General features: G+C 45.1%; 2 protein-coding genes across 3 annotated transcripts in view; one reads left to right on the top strand and one right to left on the bottom strand.

The window, feature by feature from the left end:
- LOC144944630 (collectin-10-like) overlaps nucleotides 1-14496 on the bottom strand; it is a 484828-nt gene that overhangs the window by 81233 nt on the left and 389099 nt on the right. The gene's annotated exons all lie outside the window — the stretch shown is intronic.
- Nucleotides 1756-14496, top strand: part of LOC144944617 (high affinity 3',5'-cyclic-AMP phosphodiesterase 7A-like) — a 114022-nt gene continuing 101281 nt past the window's right edge. For both annotated transcript variants that reach the window (XM_078872954.1, XM_078872945.1), the window contains exon 1: nucleotides 1756-3529. In XM_078872954.1, coding sequence (XP_078729080.1) covers nucleotides 3233-3529 — 297 coding nt within the window. In that variant the 5' untranslated portion in view covers nucleotides 1756-3232. The remainder of the gene's footprint in view (nucleotides 3530-14496) is intronic.

The following is a 14496-nucleotide window of genomic DNA, read 5'->3' as shown; positions in this document are numbered from 1 at the left end:
CCAGGAGGAGCTGCGGAGAGAGAGAGAGACAGCAAGAGGCTGTCAGAGCTGCGGAGGGAGAGGAGTTGCAGCGAGTACAGCCAAGGGGGGCTGTGTGAGAGAAACAGCAGCGGAGCTGCTGTTGTGGATCGGGCCGACATTGGAGTCAGCACCGTGGAGAAGCTACAGAGTAAAGACAGCCGTGTGGGTGTACAGCACGAACCGAATAAAGGACACTGAGCCAGACATCGTGGTCCAGTCGTTTATTACACACCTATTGAGTTTATGGATTAAGGACAAATCTAGAAACTGCACTAACAAAAGGGAGAGTTATTCTCGGTCAAGAACTTATCTGAGAGGACTTCAGGTTTGACGTGTGCTCTTTAATGCCCTCGGTCGAGGGCAGGCATAAGCCACTCTTAAATAAACTACAGGATGCTGCTGCCAAGGTGCAGCGGCAGCTGAAACAGTGGACACGTTTCTTAAATGCCCCCTCACTTTGCCACGGGTGGTGAGATCTTAGCTACTTCGCCTGGTATACAGGAGGTCTTGGGTTCGATCCCGACCCTGGCGATGCCTGTATATTTGAAGGTTGCATGTTCTCCAGGTGGTTGGGTCCTCCAGATGTCCTCTCCACACTTAAAACATGCGTTTAAACTGATTTATCCACATTAAACATTTCCACGCGATAAGCCACTTCGTTCAGATATCATTTGTGACCAGGTCACTTCTGAAAAAGAGCAATATAGTTCAGTGGGCCTTACCTGGTAAAACTAAAATGTTAAACAAACTGCTCCCTTGACTATAATTCAGTACTGCAAGTTGACTAATCACCATGTGTTTCCATCTATAAGGGGATAGAGTGTTGCCCTCTCACGCGCGTGAGTTGTATCCAGGTCCTCCGGTTTCCTCCCACTTGTAAAACAATAAACATTCATTGTGATTCCTGTAGTCTCTGTCATGTATGTTGAATTTCTTTCGCACCGTACGTGGCCAAGGGCAACTAGAAAAAAAAACCATTGGCTGAAAGCATCTCAAAAATAAAATCCCAAGGCAGGACTTTCCTGAAAGAAAAAAAAATATGGTCCCACGATTTCAGTGTGGCGTTTCTAGATAATAAGTCAATTATAATTGATATGAGGATTTGGAAAGGGGGGGGCATTCAGCAGGGGCAGAGGGACGAGGGCTCAGTCCCCCGCAGGCCCCCCAGCGGTGGCTCCCGGCATGAGTTAGTACCGCAGCCAGAGCGGCTCCAGATTTGTGAAAGAAATGAAGCAGATATCAGCTCCATTTCAGATCTTAATATAAGCTAACAGGCTAATTAATATAAACACGCCATTTCACTTAATCTCTCTCATCTCTATTTTTGCCTACATTGACCACATCTCTTATCTCTTTGTCTATAAATCTCAATTAAAACTCCATCTTTCACCCCACCCCCACCTCTAATCTCACATCTTTCTCTCCACATTTCTCTCATCTCGCTCGTCTACGCATCTTCCTCCATCTGACGAATGACTTTAAGCACTCGCAATCTCATGATGAGCTAGGACGTGCGTGGTGTGAGGGGGGACGGAGCACACCAACACTGCTCCTGGGGGGAGGGGGAACACGTTGCTTGCTTGGACATTTCTTGGCACGCAATTGAAAAAGCCCTCTGACACAACCACACCGCCCACCACCCCCCACATTCAACGTGTGGAGGGAAATCCTCTGGGCCGACATGCGTGAGCTGTGTGGCCTGGCGGTGTGGGGGGAGGAGGAGAAGGAGGAGGCGCCACGCGATGGGAATGATAATGCCGCATGTCTGCCCGACCGACCGCCCGCCCGTTCTTTCTTTCTTTCTCCTCCTCCTCGCCCATGGTTGGCTGGCTGGCTGGTAGGATTTTTATTTATTTAAAGCACATTTTTATTTATTTCTTCTTCTCATTCCCTCCTCCCTCTTCCTCCTCTTCTATCGCCTCCTCCTCCTCTTCCTTCTCCCTCCCCTCCCCATTCTAAAGGGAGGGAAAATCCTCCCTTGCCGCCCCCCCCCATCCGCGATAACAATAACAGCGATAATAGCAGCGGTGGCGGCTACGGGCAATGACGAAGGAAGACCGAGGGGAAAACAACAACGAGGACAACAACAACGACGACAACAACAACAGCAGCAGCAGCGAATAAACGAGGACAAGAGAGAAGGAGGATAAGGACGGGAGGAGATTTTGTGTTCTCCACCCCGCCCACCACAACCATCATCATCTATCTCCCGCTCGCCGTGTCACCCACCGTGTTGCAACACTCGGCACACTCAGCACACACACAACAGAGAGAGAGGGAGAGAAAGAGAAGCGAAAGGCGGGGTTGGTGAGAGGGAGAAACAATGAAATAAACGCGGGGGACGATGCGGATGTCCCCGAGCTCTCACGCCGGCGTCGCTTCGTCGTTCTGCCGCTGACTTAAAAGGAGTCGGCAGCCACCGCCGCAGCCTCCACAATCTCCTCCTGCTCTCATCGATCATCATCATCCACCACCACCACGGTCTCCGGCGTCTGCCGTGTGGTTGTCCATCGTTGTCGGCGGCGGCAAGCAGGCGGCGCGAGAGGGCCCCCCCCCCCCTTGTTTCGTGGCCAGCCACAAAGCCAGCTTGTTTGCAGGCTCTCGTCTCGCTGTTGTTGTTATTGTGAGACACGAGAATAAGAAGAAAGGGTCTTCTCGCTCGGATTCCCATTGCAAACACCGACGAGAGAGATCTCTCCATCACCGTCGTCGCTTCGTGCCAGCCTCGGTGGAGGTCGTTCCTCATCTCTCGCTCATCTCGTCTTCTTTTCGTGGCCCCCCTCGTGGCTTCCAAGCCCCCCCAGGACGGATGGTCACGGCGTAAGAAGACGACTGGACTTGAGTAGTAGCGGTGATGGTGGTGGTGGTTGTTTCTCCAAGGAATATCATAGCCGGCGAGAAAGCGAGCCTCGTGTTTCCTTCGATTCGAGTCTGTTCGTTTTTAAGTTGACATTCGTGTTTTTAATTGGTTTAGCGGTGGGGTTATTTTGTTATTTTTTTCGTTAGCCTCGTCATTGTAGCTGACGTTGCAGTATTACATCGTTCCTTTGAAACCTCATAGCGAGATCGATAGTGAAGAGGAGAGTGTGGACTAAGAGAGACACCCCCGACCCGAGGAGGAGGAGGAAGAGCAGCAGCAGGAGGAGGAGTAGGAGACTACCCCAGGCTCTCATTTCCCCGCAGCTTTTCTGGGGCTCGGTTTTGTTTTCCTATGCGAGCCGATCTGTTCCCGGGGTCCGGTCTGCTCCAGGACGCCGCGGCCCATGGCCGGGATCCGGCTGCAGATCACAGCTTGCGGCCCGGACAGCATCAGCATCAGCAGCATCAGCAGCATCATCAGCTGGAGCAGGAGCTTGAGGCGGCCAAGTCGATGGAGACATGTCACCAGCTGCCCGTGCTGCCCCTCGACCGACCCATCCCCAAGCACGTCCTCTTGCGACGAGGCGCCATAAGCTTCAGCTCCTGCACGGCCCTCTTCAGTGGACCTCAGCCCAGGCTTCTGTCACAGGTACGGTGGGGAAGGCGAGCCGCTGCTAGCTGCCACACGGTGGTGGTGATGGTGGTGGTGGAGATGGTGGTGGTCTGAACAATAAGTGAATACCTCGGTGGTGGTCTGAACAATAAGTCAATACTCAACAATAAGTGAATATCTCGGTGTGGCCTGAACAATAAGTGAATACCTCGGTGGTGGTCTGAACAATAAGTCAATACTGAACAATAAGTTAATACCTCGGTGGTGGGCTCGGTGGTGGCCTGAACAATAAGTGAATACCTCGGTGGTGGCCTGAACAATAAGTGAATACCACGGCGGTGGCCTGAACAATAAGTGAATACCTCGGTGGTGGCCTGAACAATAAGTGAATACCACGGTGGTGGCCTGAACAATAAGTGAATACCTCGGTGGTTGTCTGCACATTAAGTGAATACCTCGGTGGGCTTTGCCCCTGGTTTGATGGGGATGGTTTAGTTGAATTTGTATGTTTTTTGGGTGATTTGTTTGCCTTCGCTGTACTTTGCACTCCCGTCGTGTGCTTGTATTGATTGTTGCTGTAACGTTCTCATCACGTGCCTCCTAACTGGACATCTGTGAAAAAGAGCTTAGTAGCTTATCGGATTCCTCCGGTATAGAATGCTTATTCTGGTCTATCGGATGGTCGCACAACGTGCTAGGGTGGTGGGGGGGGGGCATTGGTGCAGTGGTAAACGCCGCCTCTTTGCAACGTTTTTTTAATCGGAATTTCAAAGTTGAATCCGTTGAATCTTGTGAACAATCAAGGCGGCTGATGCATTGCTGCTGCGATGACACACATCAAAAGCTGCCGGAGTTTGTTACTTGTGCCACAAGTACTTTACGGTGCATAGTGACGGCACAGCAAGCGAAGTCTGCCAAACCCCTCTTCGTCTGCGCGTTCACACAATAAGTGCATCTTACACGTGTGCAGGAGGGAAAGTAGCGAACGTGCAAACTTTTTGACCGTGCAGACATGTACGGTAATCTGCACCGTCGCATGCACAGCGATTGCATGTTCATGGCGCTGTCACTTAACCTAGAATATTGTGGCTCAGTTGTTTGCATTTGAGGCGTTCCATGCCTTGGATGCCTGAGCGTGACACTAAACTGGGATGGAGTTCTCTGGTAACTCAGGGGGGTCTCTCCATTGTAGTAGGCTCCTTCTTTGCTACAAGTGTGTAAACTTTGCATTGTGGTGGTACGTGTGACGGCATCACGAGGCCCTAGGCAGCACTGCATTTTGTTTGGGACAGTCACGTTTGTAAATTGTTTAAATAAGTGCCACTGCGGTGGAGGTGTCCATGGTGAGTGGGGAGCTGCTAATATTTATCGCTTTATACACAATATAAGCCTTGCGTGGGGTTGAGTGGATTTGTTTAACCAGGTGAGAACTCAAGAGACCAGGAGAGACTCATTTGTAAGTGACCTGGTGAAGTTTTGTATGCAATGCTGCTCAGTCCCAATGTCACAATTTATTAGGAAGCCACTGGAGCGATGCACTTTAAAATCTGGATTGAAAATTAATTTCTTTAAAACAAATGTTTGTGTTAGTTGAAAAACACCGAGATCGTTCTACGTTTCTCCAACTGTTATCATTTCAAAGTTGTGCTATTTCGTGGTTTCACTAAATGAATCGTGGTCTGTTTTTTGTATTTAAAGAATACTTAATTGCGTTCCCCATTGCCTTCTATAGCCAACTCAAAATCTTATTTTTCACGAGGGTGACTTTCTTTGTGTGGCTTCTCTCATCAAGTGGCCCGATAATGTAGTTACAACACAGGTGACAGTGGTCGGGCAGTACACTAAATCAACCCATATATTGTGTTCAAAGGACTCTCCTCCTAGGTCGTACGTATTGTGTTCTGCCTCGACTACTACTTTGGAAGGAGTGAATATTCTATAGAGGCACGACAACACCAGGCGGCCGATATTCATTGCCTTTGGGCAGTAGATATTGGAGCATTTATATTATTGGCGACGTGAAATGTGTTTGCGTATTTATATCACGGTGGTAAGTACAGTTTTGAGTGCGTCCCGCTTTTCATTAATTAAAATTGTTCGTGCAGCATTGCACATTTACAAACTCTTGTGCAGGTACTGTACCCGGACATATGTCTACGGTGTCTAAATTCATACAGTATGCTGTATATATTACAGTATTAGCCGAGCGCGGGGCATATTTCTGAATAATGTGAAATCAATACGGACAGCATTTGTTTTTCTGTTTAAATCTGAGAGATAGCTCTGAGCAGTGGGGCGCAATGAAACTCCATCACTTTGGTTTCACGGCGTTCGTAAAGGGACAGACAAGGGATAGAAACAGGAAGATGTAACGAGGAAACCCCTCCCAAAATGTAGCACGCAAACCCCCCTAAAAACTCACACTATCTCCACTGTAAAAAAACAGCATCAGTCCAAGCCTGGCGACGTTGCTGTTGAACAAGAGAATGAGTGGCTTGCATTGAACGTTAGTAGACATTTCACATGGTGGTTTAATTAGCAAGCCGATGGATCCCCGTAGAGCATTATTTATACAGCATGGCATTTCGGCCTGCAATCCAGAGGTAGCCAGTTCAATATTCGAGTCACACTGGAGTTGTTAATTCGCGATATACAGAATTCCATCTGGTGGGGAGGGCGGGTGAATGGCTGCAACTGTAGAAAATTGATTTGTGGTTCACTTTTTGATGAGGCAAACATGTGGGTATTAGATAGGGAAGGTCTGTCACTCTTAAGTTAAAAAGAGGGTATTGTGGAGCGCATAGAAAATTATTACCTCCTATAATTAAACTATTTGCGAACAGCTAATTTTTGTGCTGCGAATTCCTTTCAATGTATCATTGTTCTAAGTAGTGTAAGGAACTTGCTTTAAAGGACTGTCCTTGTCCCAGTGTGCTATGTGGAATGATCACAGCCTCCACTTGATCTTCAAGCTACACTTGTGAGTCAGTAGACACTTTTCGTGTCTTTTCACAAGGAAGTTTTTTGTTATGTAAAAAAAATGGTTTAACTTATCGTATTTTATAATCCCCGTGTCTTGTGGAAGGATTATATCATTATTTTAATTGAATCATTGTGCCTTCTATACACATACACACAAACACTATTTTATAAGTGCTGTGTGTTTACACTATATATCCTGTATATAATGCACTCTACTGTACGTACTAATATAATCGGAGACATGTGTAATACGTCATTTGTGTGCCAAGACACGCATCGTTGTGTGATACTTTTTAAAACGTATGCGGCCCAACAAACTCAAAACCCGGCCGTTTTTTAAGCCCTGGAAACTTCGGTACACATGCTCAAGATTCAGGAAGGGACAATTTTGCAATTTAGTACAGTAATTGCGGATAATTCCAAATTTGGCCCAGGCACTGGCATGCAGTCGTCCACGTTTATAGTAAACATCATCACTGGGGGTCCATACAAATAATCAGGCAGTGGTGGGTGAGCTTGTTGTGTGTACGTGTTCCCACAGTGGGTGGGTGACACTGTGTGTTAGCGGGGCCCACGAGGTTCGGCCTCACACTTTGAACTCACTGGCAAATGGAATACAATCTGGGACATCCAGCGACCACGATAGAAATACATGGTGGTGGGTGTATGCTCATGATAGCCCGAAGGTAATAGTACACACAAGAAACCAAAATGACTTGTTTGCGTTTGAAGAGCATAAAACTTGTGCGTATGTTGTGCGTAGGGCGTTCCTCTACGTTCAGTGGAGGTCTTGTAAACAATTGTAAACGGTTTATGTTTACGTTTATTATCTAATGAAATGGCTTCTTTTAGAAGCCGTGCCAATGCACAGACGTATCGCAATTCTTTCTTTGCACGTATCCCTTTGCTTGTTGTTTTAGGAAGTTATATAAGGTGGCCAAATTAACGAGTGATTTCTCTGCCAATTTACATTGGAGATTGTTAAGAGTTTTGTGAAGTGATGAGGTGACTGGATGGCTTATTGAGCCATCCAGCCACTACTCCGTCACTCCTTCCGATGTTTTAGGATTTACATGGATGGCTCCATCCAAGGTAACAAATCTTCTCAACGTAATGTGTTGCGGTAGGTCACTAACACCCACGTTTTTTTCTAGTTTTCAGGTTAAGTCCAAAGCTGAAGGCTAACCTAATTTTCCGTCAATTGTTAACGTACACAGTGTGTGAAGAAAGCGAAATAAAAAAAATCATCTTGGGGCTGTGTTTAATGATGGCTTGCAAAAACGGCCTTTTGATTGAGACCCCAAATGTGGTGTTCTGGTTTATCTTTTCGAGTGTCGTTATTGGCTGTCCCTCTGTCACCAAACTGCACTGATCAGCGTGGTTATTTGACCGTACTTCACCACACTCACATGGCCAGTCATGGGGAGGCCTTCACCCAGCAGTAGATTGATAAAGGGCTGTGCAACACGTAATACCATGGAGAGGAGCATACACTCGTGTGGAACTTGCTAAGCAGCTCTACTGACAATGCATGCAAAATACCAATTGCGTGCATTGTGCACACGCACATTTCATATGACTGCAGTTCTTATCGTGTAATGCATTGTCAACGAGTGTCGTGTCCCTTATAATATTTCCGTGTTTTTTTTTGTACGGCAGCCATTCAAACGCTGGTATTCTTTTTATGTAACGGGTGCCGACGTGTTTCCACAAACGCCGCTCTGCACCCACGTCAGTATCGCCACAAACACTGTGGCACAGCAGTGCCCACGTCAGTGCCTTCGTGACGCTCATTTTTGAATTCCTGCCGGAGTGTGGGACTATCGTTTGACACTGCAGTGTCAGTTTAGTAACCACCCATTATTTTGTATTCATCACTCTTTAAGCAATGTAACATGGATAATGTAACATCGTTAATATTTACTCATGTGCATGTCAAACGACGACTGGATGAGGGCCTCTCCGCTCTGTGCAGGTCATGGTGGTTATTTGACCATACTTCACCTGAATGGTCAGTGCGGATTGCCTTTCTACAATGTGGCCTCACACTAGCATGTAGTAACGCATGTGCATGTTGGTCGCCCATCCAAGTACTATTCAGTCTCAGCCCTGCTTACTTTGTAATGAGATGGGTGCATTGTGAGTGATTTGTTGATAGCCCCCATATAATACCTGCTATTTAAGTGCCATTCAAGGTAAGTTGGCATACGGATCACGCTTGTGAAATGTGGAATTGATGCTACTGCCTTCGGGTTGTAAACAGCACGGCTTAATAATTGATGAAGGTATCCTGCTATGACGATGCATTTCTCACGTGTTAAAACATCTGCGGGGTAGCTTGCACAACCGTTTCAAAGGCGTGCTCATACAGGTGTATCACATTGGAACCTACCATCACAGCAGCTGTCTTACAATGTCCATGTGGGTGAATCGATTGCGACTCAAGGCTGCAGTTATAGAGCGAGCTTTCCTGTGCATCGCGAAGGCTTAAAGCTTTAACATGTGTGGCTTGCGGACGACCATTGGCACACACAGCCGTAATGTATATTGGAGAGAAGTTCGTGACGCTTTTGTTTGGTTACTTCCTAGACTGACGTGCATTTTTGAACACGCACATTGATGTGCCCTCCTGTTTGTGGTCACGCTTGGACATGTCATAAGCGTAATATTTGTGGCATGTGGCAATTAACAAATATCAGCTGCTTTATGTGTTGTTATAGAAGTAACAAGAGCATTGGAATATTGGGAATCGTGGATATGTATGTGGAGAGCTGCACCTAACTTTTTGATGAGGTTTTTTTCCAGCAAACTGCTATGCTCTGTCCTTTCAATTGAATTCATGGATCCCCTGAGATCCTACTCAACTTGGGGCACCCCATGCTTATTTGCACCCCAACTTGAAAATCATTGCCATGTGCCTGCACGACAACAGTGGGGTTTATCGTCGGGGATGTGCATGCAGCTCTCGGTAAAAGCCGTTACACCACTCAAAACACATTTCTGTACAACTCCTTCTAGTGATCATCATAGCATAGTGAACATAATTCTCCTTTAATTTCTGCTATGTGTAGTAATTAGCAATAGCAATGAAAAAATGTGTTCGGCAGCATTGCATACAGTGTGCAGCAACATGCGGTGCAGTAGTAAATGCAATGCAATTTTTTCTTGCAACACTATTTTCGAAAATATTTCTTCTATTTAGAGTGAAAATTTCCGGATTAACTTTGCCAGGTTCTTTTGTGTATCTTCATTACATGAGGATATAATATGTAAATTGTCAATTGCGGATTTTCTTTATCCAAGGCTGAATGAAGACCTAATTTTCTCTGCTTCTCTGGCTGTGGCCAGTCCTATGTATATAACCAGGATGCTTCGACTGTATTACCACGAATAGTGGAAATATAAATGTAGAAGTGCCAGTGTGTGAAACCGACTTGTCCTGGAGCCCCATGTTCACTGCCGTTTCACCTGCTTCGGAAACATCGCAGCATAGAAATAAGATCCATTTTAAAGAGTAACGGCTACACGTGCTTGGTGTTCTGAGAATTGCCGGTATGACGTACCCCCATCGCATGCTGGCACACGTTGGCTACTGATTACCGTTCTCCTGCATTGACTTGTTTATTTCTTGCTTGTGAATAATTTCGGATTTTCAGATGACAGAGAGTGACCCATGTGTTTTATAATTTCACCTTGTAATGGTGGTACACATCACTAGGTAGCTAGTTACTACTACTACATGTGTAGCTTTTCGAGCTAATGCTGTACAGCTCTGTTTTTGGTAGCTGGTTAATTGGTACTGATCGTTACCTGCCACTGAGTACATTAGTACTGGTTCAATAGCTGTTATCCTGCTACCATTCCTGGCATGTCAACTGCTCCGTAGGCACGTGGAACTGCAACAACGGTGCACGTGACTAGGTCGCTGTAGTGGTGTTGTATCGGATACCAAATTGGAACAAATCCACATCTAAATTACAAAATATAATAATGCTGTTTAGACAAACGATTTCCTTTATATAAACGGTCGTGTATTTTTTTTTATTCAAGCTTAAGTTAAACAACTGGCTTTTCCATGCACATCGAACGATTGATTGGGAATGCAGTTGCTTGTGTGTACGCGAGGTGAACATGGGATGAAACCTCTGTGCTGCCTGCATCAGGGTTTTCTCAAACTAAATTCCTCGTGCCCTCCCCAGCTTTGTTACCCCATGACCACCGGTCTTATTTTACAGTCAAATTGTCATTCTGGTGAAACTGAAAATCTGCCATCCGATTTAATCTGCGCATCATTTTATTTCCACGACACCCCTGCAGTTCAGAGCAAATCCCAACAATTCACGAGTCTTTGGCAATGTTTGGAGTCGGCGCATTTAACTCCCGGCTAAAATTGCGAGGCCCGGCCCCCCACGATTTTTTTTAAAAGCACTTGGTAAATCTTCGAACCACAGCTGGGACATACACAGACACGTGGGAATACCCGAGACACGCAGAAATACAAAGAGAGAGATTGAGAGAAAACAGAGAGATGGAGATAGACACCGGGATATGGAGGGAAACTCGCAGACAATTAGACGCACGCAAAATGACACGGAGATGGATGGCTTGATGAGCTACTGCTGGGTAAAGGCCTCACAAATCTGGCAATGCAACAGTCCATCTCTGTTTATTTTGACAGAAAATTTGAGGAGTTGTTATCGAGATTATTTGTGGATTTCAAGATCCACGAAAAGTGTTCCTCGCATCGACGTGTATTTTAGGATTTTCATTGTACACACTACTTGCGTCTCAAGGGAACCTACAAAATCACAGATAATGGTAAATGTAGTTATTTCACACTGCTGTCTGTTTTTTTTATAGATTTTCCCAGCAAAAGTCTGTTTCCTTACACAAATGAGCAATGATGCGCTGCTTCTGTCCGTCGGAGAGCCTAAGCCAGTGATGGCAACCCCAAATTCCCTTGGCATGGCCAGCCTCTCTTTCTCCATAGAATGACCACTATTGGCTTCCCATGAAGAGGTATGCAGGTTACAATGCATTTGACTGTGGGCACAAATATAAGCTGCCTAACAGCGGCTATGCTTATTGTAGACATCTAGTTGCAACGTGTTTTTATTACCACTAACACCGTACAATGACATCGCACAGTTATAAAGTTTTTACTCTGTATCAAATAGCAAACCTTAATGCCGCATTGAGATGACACGAAGCAGAAGTGTAGTCCGCCCCGCCACTGGATGTACATCGTCAGAGATGGCGACGGCGTGGGGAGGCCTTCATCCAGCAGTGGATCGACGATTGCTGATGGCGAAGACTGAACCTTGACGTTTACTAAATGTTGTACATTCGATTCATTGTCAACGGGGCATGAAGTTTTAATTTACTTCCCATAGAGGAGTAGTGCGTCTTCATAAATACAGTTATTTTCATTTACTGCATTTTTACTCACGATTTTTATTTTAAATTCAGAAACCAGCAGTTATAGGTTTTATAAAAAAAATATTATTGTTATGTACAGTGCCAATAATGGCGCCGCACTTGCTGTTTTGTCCTATTGTATGATTGTGTTAGTACATGCTGCTATGAAGGAATAGCTGGCTGACAGTTTACATGTTTTCACTTGCTGACCTTGTAATGATCTGCGTAGAGGCATTGCATGGCGATAGTGGTAATTAGTTCCTGTTTGCTACAAAAAAACGTTACATTTGAGCCAGTTCTGCCCAATTTGGAAATGTCCATATTTCCATGTTTTTAATAAATGATAAATGTTTTCGGTCAATGTGTTCTCAATTACTATATTTATGCATAACCCTCGTGCCAGAATATTTGTATTTTTGTTTTTAATATTTGTTCGTCGGCTTCAGTCGGTTTGAAATGAAGCTTTTTTTCCCCTGTCAAATTAGTACTGTTTATTTAGTTACAAGGTTTTTCGAAATTGGATAGATAAAAAAATCAATTTCACATTTTTGTTGGACTCAATATCAGGATATTATTAAAAGTATTTTTTTTATGGAACAAATGCTCTTGAGCGCCAAGAATGAAAAGAAAAAAAATGAATTTTTATTCATGTAGCTCAACATTACTCATGCTTATTGGAACTGAGTACGTGTGGCATAATGTCATGTGTATAATTATGTTATGGTTATGTATGCATGTACGCAGTTAAGTCTGCTTTTGTGTGCATAATTGCATGAATGGGAGATCTTTCGGTGTTCATTATTAGAGTTCAATAAAAATGGGATATTTAAATTGGCAGTGAAGGCAATTGAATATTTTTTACATGTTGAGGTAGTAGCATTTGTATGTCTGAATAACGATGTAATTGAATAATTATTTGACTCAACCAATACCTGATGCATATCTACGCACTTAATAGCAGGGTCACTTGCTGGTTGTTGTGAAACTGAACTTTTCACGTGACATGGTGGCCCATTGACTTACTTGCCGGGCCTGTTTTCAATACAATGGAGCTGGTTTTGTATGAACCAGTTAAACATTGTCACGATGTGACTTCATCCATCAAAAAAAACAGTGCTGTCCTTTTTTTTTCATGAACACCTTAATGTAAAATAATAGCATATAAACACACTGTGGCTTGAGCAAGAAAAAAAAATCCACACCGCCAAAATATTTTCAGACTGAAATGAATTACTAAAACAAGGCAGCTGTGCAAGCTGGCCTGCGTGAGTTTCTCCCCACGACTCTGAGCACTGACAGCCACCTTCGACGTCAACCGCCGCACACCGCCCGTGACGTCAATGCGCGCTCGAGATGATCTGTCTCACCTTCACCGATGTTGCTGGCGGTGACACACACGCACACATCACAACGTCTTGTGTGTGTGCGCGCCTTGTTGAGCGGTTTCTCGAGGTGTGTGTTTGCCACCGTGCGTGCTTTGCCGTCCCTCAGCTGTTATATTTCACTTATTCTACTCTGGTTTTTACGCGCTCGCCGAGGTAACTGTTTCAAGAGGGATATTATAAAAGTCACACGTGCGATGCTTTGTGAGGCTTTTTTTTATTAAGCTCTTTTTGCGGTAGGGCCTTGTGAAGAGCATAGATCGAGTCGAGGCGTCCTCTCCATGTGCCGTCGAGCACGGCGGAGGTGTCGTTCTTCTCCAGCGGCAGTCCCAAATGCCTCTGCTGAAGATCCCCCCCCCCCCGCTCCTAGCAGGGGACATCCCCTCCACAGAACAACCCATGACGACTTTTCACAGCGTGGTGCAGTGATGTTAACGAGGGGACTACCTGTTCTCGGCTAGCAAGCAGAGTGCCGTGTTGAAGCGCTGCAAATACCGTCAGGTGTCTTACATTAATTACCCTCTTACAAGACCTGTTCATCTGCCCCTTGTACGTACGCACACAACATGTAAAATCCTTAATGCCCGCAAGATGACAGTGTTTACTGAAGTTCCGATTTAAATTTCTCTTCACTATTCCACCTGCTAACTCAAACTTGGGCCAGTCTTAATATGGTAGGGAATAGGGGGGGGAGGTCTGTATCTATCTTCTGCTCATTCTTTCTGCTGCTGCTGCTCGTACACTCCAAGCATGTCACCCTGAAGACCTATCTACTAATTCTATCGCATGTTCAGTATTTCCATTGATTTTTTTCTATATGCCTTCTGCCTGCCTACTTTTGTTAATATGCAGTTTAGTAAGTGCTCAGATGTTGTACGCATGTTTTCGGCTCGAATGATTAGTTTTTTGTTAAAATAGTGTATATGCCCGTGTTGTTACTTCAGCCTCATGCTGTGTTATTTATTTACATCTGTCGCTTGTGATGTGTCTGTGTGTTGATGCAAAGTACGATGGATATACATTTCACCCCTTCAATTATTAAATGGTTTGCCACAATTTTCGGTCATAATTTAATTCACGAATGAATTGTATTTGTCTTTTTGGGAATACAACTCAGGCCTCCGAGTTATTTGTACAGTCGACTCACGATATGCCACAACTCGTCATACTGTGTGTAGTGTCTAAAATTGCAATAACCTGGTGACACATATATATGGCGTA

This window comes from Lampetra fluviatilis, chromosome 2 (assembly GCF_964198595.1).
Source record: "Lampetra fluviatilis chromosome 2, kcLamFluv1.1, whole genome shotgun sequence".
NCBI lineage: Eukaryota > Metazoa > Chordata > Hyperoartia > Petromyzontiformes > Petromyzontidae > Lampetra > Lampetra fluviatilis.
The sequence above is the reverse complement of the archived record's forward strand: the minus strand, read 5'-3'. Positions and strand labels throughout refer to the sequence as shown.